The following is a 9960-nucleotide window of genomic DNA, read 5'->3' as shown; positions in this document are numbered from 1 at the left end:
GGGGGTTCTGCAGGTGACACCTCTCTGTCTGAACACGGTGATTGCCTTGGCAACGGGCAGTTGCAGGGGCAGTCTGTAAACACCATGTATTGTTCAATATGTATAAATGCGTAGGCTTCAAGGAGCTCTTGAAACATTTGCCTGAGGAAGGAGAAAATCTCCGAAAGCTTGTGAATTTAAAATAAAATTGCTGGACTATAACTTGGTGTTGTAAAATTGTTTACAATTGTTTTGAATGAGTGAGAGTGTGTGTGTGTTTTGAATGAGTGAGTGTGTGTTTGAGTTTGAGTGTGTGTGTGTGTTTTGAATGAGTGTGTGTTTTGAATGAGTGAGTTTGAGTTTGAGTGAGTGTGTGTGTTTTGAATGAGTGTGTGTTTGAGTTTGAGTTTGAGTGTGTGTGTGTTTTGAATGAATGAGTGTGTTTTGAATGAGTGAGTGTGTGTTTTGAATGAGTGAGTTTGAGTGAGTGTGTGTGTTTTGAATGAGTGTGTGTTTGTGTTTGAGTGTGAGGAGCAGCGCCGTCTGCTTGAGCTGAGTGAGTTGCTGACGAGGTGACGCTGATGATGAGCCGGGTCTCCGTGTAGTTGTTCAGTGTTGAGACTGTTCGGCGGCGCCGGTCCCATTCCCACTGCACAGACTCGAGCAGCAGAAGGTGAGGCTGATCTCCCCCTCCCTCTCTCCTTTCCCCCCTGTCCTGGGTGCGAGTTGCTGTTAGTCTCTGTCCCAGTTTAAAGTTATACCTTACCCCGGGTCTGGTGTTTTGGGGTAAAGTTTTGGGGAGAGGAAGAGCCCAGACTCTGCCAATTAATATTATTTACAAGAGACACCCTGTTTCTGGGGGTGAGATTCTCTGTAATTTTACCCGGACCAGTCCTGTCCTGAGTAAGACACAAGAGAAATTCCAAATGGAATCAAGCTGAATTTTCACATCAAAAATCTATAAAATGGCCCTTGATTAATATTAATATTTAGCAAAAAAAACTGCCCATAAAAACTCAGATACCTGGGCAAACTCCAGCCTATATCCTATAAATACTCGCATTAATTGGAAATAGATTAACTTCAATTGGTTTTTATACAGTACATAGTCCATATATTTGGTATGATTATGAATTAACTTTTGCATTATCTTTCGTTCAGAAATGTTAAATATATATAGTTCAGTTTTTATATTAAAGTATGGAAATTATCAATGTTTTAATTGTATATGATAAATGTATTTTATGTATTTATATGCCTAAAATATTAATAACCCGAGTTTTTTTATTGCCCGGGTGGATTGAGTGACTGTACCCGTCTCTCAGCCTGATTCCCGGCTGGAACATCCAGCGGTTCGCCCTGTCCGACCAGCCGGAGTAAGTGGTCCTGCAGCGGGCACGGGCGATGCGGGTTCCCGGAGCTGAGAGGGCGATTGCCCGGAGCGCTGCGAGATTATCCCGCAATAAAACCCAGTGTCCCGCTGTTTGCACCTGAACTAACGGGTTTAGAGGAGTCGGGAGATTAAAACCAGCCCGCAGCCGATTAAATATTTATACACACAACAAATCAACCGTTTAGCAATCACCGAACTCCTGAATTAGTGACAAATCTACTTGACACTCAACGGAATCGAAGGTAACCAGTCCTGGAATGTGAATTAGACACTAATACAGATCGGGGGGGCGGGCGGGGGAACCTAATTATGAGGAGAGACTTGAGATACTGGGACTGTATCCACTGCAGCAGAGAAGGCTGAGAGAAGATTTAATTGAGGTATGTCAAATGGTAGTGGGTTGCCATAGATTATTTCCTCTCGTTGGAGGTTCAGTGAGGAAGGGGAAATCAATTTAAAATTGTCACTAGAAAGTGAGGCAAGAGATTAGGAGAAATTTCTTTACACAGAGGGTTGAGGAGCACAGAATGCTTTGCTGCAGGGAAAATTAGATAAATATTTGAAGCAGGGGAAGATGCAGGTCTATGTGGAGAGAGCGGGGCAGTGGGATTGGTTTGGGATTGATACAGGGCTATGGGGAGTGAGTGGGGCAGTGGGATTAGTTTGGGATTGATACAGGGCTATGGGGAGAGAGCGGGGCAGTGGGATTAGTTTGGGATTGATACAGGGCTATGGGGAGAGAGTGGGGCAGTGGGATTAGTTTGGGATTGATACAGGGCTATGGGGAGAGAGCGGGGCAGTGGGATTGGTTTGGGATTGATACAGGGCTATGGGGAGAGAGCGGGGCAGTGGGATTAGTTTGGGATTGATACAGGGCTATGGGGAGAGAGCGGGGCAGTGGGATTAGTTTGGGATTGATACAGGGCTATGGGGAGAGAGCGGGGCAGTGGGATTAGTTTGGGATTGATACAGGGCTATGGGGAGAGAGCGGGGCAGTGGGATTAGTTTGGGATTGATACAGGGCTATGGGGAGAGAGCGGGGCAGTGGGATTGGTTTGGGATTGATACAGGGCTATGGGGAGAGAGCGGGGCAGTGGGATTGGTTTGGGATTGATACAGGGCAATGGGGAGAGAGCGGGGCAGTGGGATTGGTTTGGGATTGATACAGGGCTATGGGGAGAGAGCGGGGCAGTGGGATTGGTTTGGGATTGATACAGGGCTATGGGGAGAGAGCGGGGCAGTGGGATTGGTTTGGGATTGATACAGGGCTATGGGGAGAGAGCGGGGCAGTGGGATTGGTTTGGGATTGATACAGGGCTATGGGGAGAGAGCGGGGCAGTGGGATTGGTTTGGGATTGAAACAGGGCTATGGGGAGAGAGCGGGGCAGTGGGATTGGTTTGGGATTGATACAGGGCTATGGGGAGAGAGCGGGGCAGTGGGATTGGTTTGGGATTGATACAGGGCTATGGGGAGAGAGCGGGTCGGTGGGATTGATTTTGTTCTATCAGCCTGGATTATGTACTCAAATCTCCTGAACACACGACCCTCTGACCCGGAGGCGGCAGTGCTACTGACGGAGCCACACCTAAGCAGGTTACTGGAGCAGAACTGCTGTCGTCTGGTTCCATAACAGTGACTGTACTTAAAGTAAAGTAAAGCATTTTGACTGTGATAAGGCGCTGAATGAACTCGGGTCTTTCTCACTTTGCCCAGTAGGATGGCCTGTCTGAAGGTGAGGCAATATTTCACCCGCGCACTGCACCGGCTGCAGAAAGGACCAGGGTACACCTACACCGGGCTTCTCATCTGGTACTGTGAGAACACCAACACTCATGGGCCCAAACGCATGGTGACTGAGGGGCCCAAGAAGCGGGCCCTGTGGTTTGTGTTGACTCTGGTGTTCACGGGGCTGGTCTGCTGGCAGTGGGGGATCCTGATCCAGAGTTACCTGGCCTGGGAGGTCAGTGTGAACCTGAAGACCGGCTTCAGAGTAATGGCCTTCCCTGCTGTGACCGTCTGCAACGCCAACCCTTTCAGGTAAACCCGCGTCGCTCCTCCCCCACCCCCCGTCCCTTCCCGAAAGGCCCGGGGGGGGGGGGGGGGGGGGTAAATACTGAGCTTCGTGATCCCGACAGGGAGCCTCACCTACCTGGAGGGTACGTCGGAAATCCTGTCGCAGACGCTGTCCCGATTGCTGCGTTGCAAAGTTACGCCTGATCTTCTGACACGGGCTCCCACGAGAAGCAGAAGATCGGAAGGTGACCCTTGTGTGATATCACGCCGTGGCAAACCAGGACACCCACTACCCGTCTCCCATCTGTGCCGAGTTAGCTGGTCTCAGCCAGGTGGCCCGTGATTGGAGCTTTACCATTGGCCTCAGTGCCCGTGAGCCAGGGAGGGGAAAATCAGATGCTTTCTGATCAGGAGCCAATGAACCCCCATTGGAAATCACACCTGAGTGGGCATGGGGTGAGAAGACGATTAGATTTCCCTTTGATCTCATACCTGCACCAACCCTCATTGTCTAGACACACCCAATGAAGAATTGGCACTTGGGCAAATTAGTTAAATTCGAGCTAGGCCATTCAGGAGCAAAATCAGGAAGCACTTTTTCACAAAAAGGCTACTGGAAGTCTGGAGCTCTCCCCCCAAAAGGCTGTGAATACTGGGGGTCAATTGGAGCTTTCAAAACTGAGATATATAGATTTTTGCTGGGTAAGGGCATCGACGATCGAATTGTAGAATCTTGTAGCACAGAAGGAGGCCATTCAACCCTTTGTGTCTGTGCCAGCTCTTTGAAAGAGCTGTCCAATTAGTCCCATCCCCCTACTCTTTCCCCATAGCCCTGCAAATTTCTCATTTTCAAGTATTTACCCAATTCCCTTTTGAAAGTTATTATTGAATCTGTCTCCACCACCCTTTCAGGCAGCGCATTCCAGATCATAACAATTTGCTACGTAAAAAACATTCTCCTCATCTCACCTCTGCTCCTTTTGCCAATTACCTTACATCTTGGTCCTCTGGTTACCGACCCTCCTGCCAGTGGAAACAGTTTCACCCGATCCAATCTGTCAAAACCCCTCATAAGGAACAAAGGAGGTGAGGTACAGATCAGCCATGATCTAATTGAATGGCAGAACAGGCTCAAGGGGCTGAATGGCCTCCTCCTGTTCTTATGATCCGAAAGTACCAGAGTCACTGCCTTGCTCGTTGATGTTCACACTGTCTGTTCCCTGTTTCAGGTACACAAGGTCCAAGCAGCTGTTGCAACATCTGGATGAGTTTGCCAAACTTGCACTGGATCGTATTTACAAATACAACCAGAACGGAACCGTTCCCGGGGACCTTCCGTTAGCCCAGAGAAACTGGAGCAAGGTGGCATCGCTGGTGATCATCGAGAAGAGTGACCAGGGCGAGGAGACCGTTCTACATGTCCTGGGATCGGGTCGAAATCAAACCCACTCAGCAACAAGGAATGGATCACGGACAGGGAGCTACAAAGTGGCACTGCAACTGGTGAGCAAAGGCAATGCAATGCCTGGGTGTGTGCTTGTGTGTGCGTGCATGTGTTGCAGTGTTTCAAGCAGTATTGGTGAGTACAGTGTGTGAGTACACTGTATGTATACAGTGTGTCAATAAAGTGAGTATGTACATTGAGTACAGTGTATACAGTAAATGTACAGTGTGAGTACACTGTACAGTGTGCACAGCATAGGTACAGAGTGCACAGTGCGTAGTGTGTACAGTGTAGGTACAATGAGTGCAGTCTGAGGACACAATGTGTACAATGAGTGCAGTGTGAGTAAACTGTGTGTACAATGTAGGTACAATGAGTGCAGTGTGAGTATACAGTGTGCACAGTGTAGGTTCAATGAGAGTAGTGTGAGTACACAGTGTGTAGTGTGCACTGTGTGAGTGCACAGTGTAGGTACAATGAGTGCAGTGTGAGTACACAGTGTGTGCAGTGTAGGTATAATGAGTGCAGCATGAGTACACAGTGTGTGCAGTGTAGGTACAATGAGTGCAGCATGAGTACACAGTGTGTGCAGTGTAGGTACAATGAGTGCAGCATGAGTACACAGTGTGTGCAGTGTAGGTACAATGAGTGCAGTGTGAGTACACAGTGTGTGCAGTGTAGGTACAATGAGTGCAGTGTGAGTACACAGTGTGTGCAGTGTAGGTACAATGAGTGCAGTGTGAGTACACAGTGTGTGCAGTGTAGGTACAATGAGTGCAGTGTGAGTACACAGTGTGAGTACACAGTGTAGGTACAATGAGTGCAGTGTGAGTACACAGTGTGTGCAGTGTAAGTACAGTGTGTGCAGTGTAGGTACAATGAGTGCAGTGTGAGTACACAGTGTGTGCAGTGTGAGTACACAGTGTGTGCAGTGTAGGTACAGTGTAGGTACAATGAGTGCAGTGTGAGTACACAGTGTGTGCAGTGTGAGTACACAGTGTGTGCAGTGTAGGTACAGTGTAGGTACAATGAGTGCAGTGTGAGTACACAGTGTGTGCAGTGTAGGTACAATGAGTGCAGTGTGAGTACACAGTGTGAGTGCACAGTGTAGGTACAATGAGTGCAGTGTGGGTACAATGAGTGCAATGTGAGTACACAGTGTGTGCAGTGTGAGTACAATGAGTGCAGTGTGAGTACACAGTGTGTGCAGTGTAGGTACAATGAGTGCAGTGTGAGTACACCGTGTGTGCAGTGTGGGTACAATGAGTGCAGTGTGAGTACACAGTGTGTGCAGTGTAGGTACAATGAGTGCAGTGTGAGTACACAGTGTGTGCAGTGTGAGTACACAGTGTGTGCAGTGTGGGTACAATGAGTGCAGTGTGAGTACACAGTGTGTGCAGTGTGGGTACAATGAGTGCAGTGTGAGTACACAGTGTGTGCAGTGTAGGTACAATGAGTGCAATGTGAGTACACAGTGTGTGCAGTGTAGGTACAATGAGTGCAGCGTGAGTACACAGTGTGAACAGTGACATCATGTTTGTGCTTTCCTTCTAGTGCAATGAGGACAGCTCTGACTGTATATACAGAACCTTCAGCACAGTGTTGCAGGCAATGAATGAGTGGTACTCCCTACACTACATGAGCATCCTGTCAAACACGCCTCAATCAGACCGCATGGCGATGGGCGAGCAGGGCGAGGAATTTATTCTGACTTGCCTCTTCGCTGGGCAGCCCTGTAACCTTGAGTAAGTTCTGCCCCCCCCCGACCCACTGTAAGTTAACACCATCTCTTAAAGGGTCTTGTGCCATAAGATCTCCGCAGACCTAATTGTGTTACCCAATGAGGGTGGGTTGGTCAGTACGAGAGTGCACGGTGATATTGCTAACGCTGGTTGTGAACCATTTGACTGATGGGATCATCCAACTCCCAGTTATTTTCCAACTCCATAAAGATTAAACATTCACTCCCTCCACCACCGGCGCACTGTGGCTGCAGTGTGTACCACCTACAGGATGCACTGCAGCAACTCGCCAAGGCTTCTTCGACAGCACCTCCCAAACCCACGACCTCTACCACCTAGAAGAGCAGCAGGCACATGGGAACACCACCACCTGCACGTTCCCCTCCAAGTCACACACCATTCCCAACTTGAAAATATATCGCCGTTCCTTCATCATCGCTGGGTCAAAGTCCTGGAACTCCCTTCCTAACAGCACTGTGGGAGAACCTTCACCACACAGACTGCAGCGGTTCAAGAAGGCGGCTCGCCACCACCTTCTCGAGGGCAATTAGAGATGGGCAATAAATGCCAGCCTTGCCAAGGATGCCCACATCCCATGAATGAATTTTAAAAGATGAAGATAGGAGATGCCAAGGTTTTTCTTCTCACTGATATTCTCCTCAGATCTTGCCCTGGCGTTTCTATTCCCTGCTAGGTACGACTCCACAGGTCACCCAGTTAAATCCTGAACCTCACCCGCGTGACCACTGTTGACAGGCAGCTCCAGTCAAGGTGCTAGCACCACCAGCCAATGGGCTGAATTCCACCATTCAATGGGGTAGAATTCTGTGGATGCCTCCCGAGCAGAGCGCAGAGAGAGAGAGCTGACCCCTGACAGAGCCTGGGTGATTTCCCCCTCCCTAACCCCGGGGTATTGACCCCAATCGGGATGCTCCCACCTCCTTGGCTGCTGTCAGCCAACTCCACACTGACCAGGATGGAATAGAAGCAGTGTGTCCAATACCAATTCAGCACAGCAAGAGTCAAGAATGTCAGAAGGGGTCGGGGAAGAAAACGAGAATAAAATGGCCTCTTTCTGCTCTCTTTGTCTTTCAGAAACTTCACGCAGTTGATGCACCCGATGTACGGCAACTGTTACATCTTCAACTGGGGCTCAGATGGGCACCCACTGATAACATCCAATCCCGGCGCAGAATTCGGTACATTGTGGGTTGTATTTTTGTGCCAGCCGGTTACAGTTTCTCGAATCGAAGGTCCGCCATTTATTGCATGAGTGGAACAAACCCATAATTCACCAGTGACAGCTCCCAGTGCCCAGTCTCTCGTTACATCTTTAAAATAATCCTTAACTTCCACTCCAGAAACACCTGCACTACGCTTTGTGCTGGTGTCTGTCGATCTCTCCCTGCCTTTCTCGTCATCTTTCTGTCCGTCCCTCTCTCTGACTCTGTCGCTCTCCCTCTTTCTCTGTCTCTCTTTCTGTCTGTCCACCTCTCTCTCTCTTTCTCTCCACCTCTGCCTCTTGCTCTCTGTCTGACTTACTGTCCCCTCTCTCTCTCTTTCCATCTGTTTCTTTCTCAAGTGCCAGTGGCCAATTGAGAGACCAGAAAAAACCTGCCATCCTTACCCGGTCTGCACTATATGTGACTCCAGTCCCACACCAAAGTGGTTGACTCTTAACTGCCCTCTGAAATGGCACAACAAGCCCCTCAGTTGCATCAAACCACCTTCTCAGGCCAACTTGGGATGGGCAATAAATGCCGGCGATGCCGAGAATGAATTTATTCTGTGTTACACTAGAGCTGAATGTGCACTCTACATGCAGGTGATACAGCAGAGGGGACAGGTCTCTATCCCCTGGATACTGGGAGTGTGAGGGGACAGGTCTCTATCCCCTCGATACTGGGAGTGTGAGGGGAGAGGTTTCTATCCCCTCGATACTGGGAGTGTGAGGGGACAGGTCTCTATCCCCTCGATACTGGGAGTGTGAGGGGAGAGGTCTCTATCCCCTCGATACTGGGAGTGTGAGGGGAGAGGTCTCTATCCCCTCGATACTGGGAGTGTGAGGGGAGAGGTCTCTATCCCCTGGATACTGGGAGTGTGAGGGGAGAGGTTTCTATCCCCTCGATACTGGGAGTGTGAGGGGACAGGTCTCTATCCCCTCGATACTGGGAGTGTGAGGGGAGAGGTCTCTATCCCCTCGATACTGGGAGTGTGAGGGGACAGGTCTCTATCCCCTCGATACTGGGAGTGTGAGGGGAGAGGTTTCTATCCCCTCGATACTGGGAGTGTGAGGGGAGAGGTTTCTATCCCCTCGATACTGGGAGTGTGAGGGGACAGGTCTCTATCCCCTCGATACTGGGAGTGTGAGGGGAGAGGTTTCTATCCCCTCGATACTGGGAGTGTGAGGGGAGAGGTCTCTATCCCCTGGACACTGGGAGTGTGAGGGGAGAGGTCTCTATCCCCTGGACACTGGGAGTGTGAGGGGCGAGGTCTCTATCCCCTCGATACTGGGAGTGTGAGGGGAGAGGTCTCTATCCCCTGGATACTGGGAGTGTGAGGGGAGAGGTCCCCATCCCCTCGATACTGGGAGTGTGAGGGGAGAGGTCTCTATCCCCTCGATACTGGGAGTGTGAGGGGAGAGGTCTCTATCCCCTCGATACTGGGAGTGTGAGGGGAGAGGTCTCTATCCCCTGGATACTGGGAGTGTGAGGGGAGAGGTCTCTATCCTCTGGATACTGGGAGTGTGAGGGGAGAGTTCTATAATCCCCTGGACACTGGGAGTGTGAGGGGAGGGGTCTCTATCACCTGGACACTGGGAGTGTGAGGGGAGAGGTCTCTATCCCCTGGATACTGGGAGTGTGAGGGGAGAGGTCTCTATCCCCTCGATACTGGGAGTGTGAGGGGAGAGGTCTCTATCCCCTCGATACTGGGAGTGTGAGGGGAGAGGTCTCCATCCCCTGGATACTGGGAGTGTGAGGGGAGAGGTCTCTATCCTCTGGATACTGGGAGTGTGAGGGGAGAGTTCTATAATCCCCTGGACACTGGGAGTGTGAGGGGAGGGGTCTCTATCACCTGGACACTGGGAGTGTGAGGGGAGAGGTCTCTATCCCCTGGACACTGGGAGTGTGAGGGGAGAGGTCTCTATCCCCTGGATACTGGGAGTGTGAGGGGAGAGGTCTCTATCCCCTCGATACTGGGAGTGTGAGGGGAGAGGTCTCTATCCCCTCGATACTGGGAGTGTGAGGGGAGAGGTCTCTATCCCCTGGATACTGGGAGTGTGAGGGGAGAGGTCTCTATCCCCTGGATACTGGGAGCTGGATTGGATTTTGTGAGCAGCAGGTCTCTACGGGCACCGTACGGGGTTTTTATGCTGCAGCTCAGTGCG

General features: G+C 50.4%; 1 protein-coding gene across 3 annotated transcripts in view; it reads left to right on the top strand.

Annotated features, from left to right (window-relative positions):
* The first annotated feature begins 552 nt into the window (after positions 1-552).
* LOC137340528 (amiloride-sensitive sodium channel subunit beta-like) overlaps positions 553-9960 on the top strand; it is a 33152-nt gene continuing 23744 nt past the window's right edge. Inside the window, exons 1-5 of one of the 3 annotated variants that reach the window (XM_068003040.1) lie at positions 553-652; positions 3090-3410; positions 4616-4889; positions 6385-6575; positions 7668-7771. In XM_068003040.1, the coding sequence (XP_067859141.1) occupies positions 3091-3410; positions 4616-4889; positions 6385-6575; positions 7668-7771 (889 nt within the window). In that variant the 5' untranslated portion in view covers positions 553-652; position 3090. Of the gene's footprint in view, positions 653-1731; positions 1753-3086; positions 3411-4615; positions 4890-6384; positions 6576-7667; positions 7772-9960 lie in introns of those variants that run through there. The other 2 variants (XM_068003041.1, XM_068003042.1) reach the window with 2 other exon arrangements.

This window comes from Heptranchias perlo, chromosome 22 (assembly GCF_035084215.1).
Source record: "Heptranchias perlo isolate sHepPer1 chromosome 22, sHepPer1.hap1, whole genome shotgun sequence".
NCBI classification, from domain to species: Eukaryota; Metazoa; Chordata; class Chondrichthyes; order Hexanchiformes; family Hexanchidae; genus Heptranchias; species Heptranchias perlo.
Note: the sequence above shows the minus strand (reverse complement) of the source record. Positions and strands in the feature narration are given on the sequence as shown.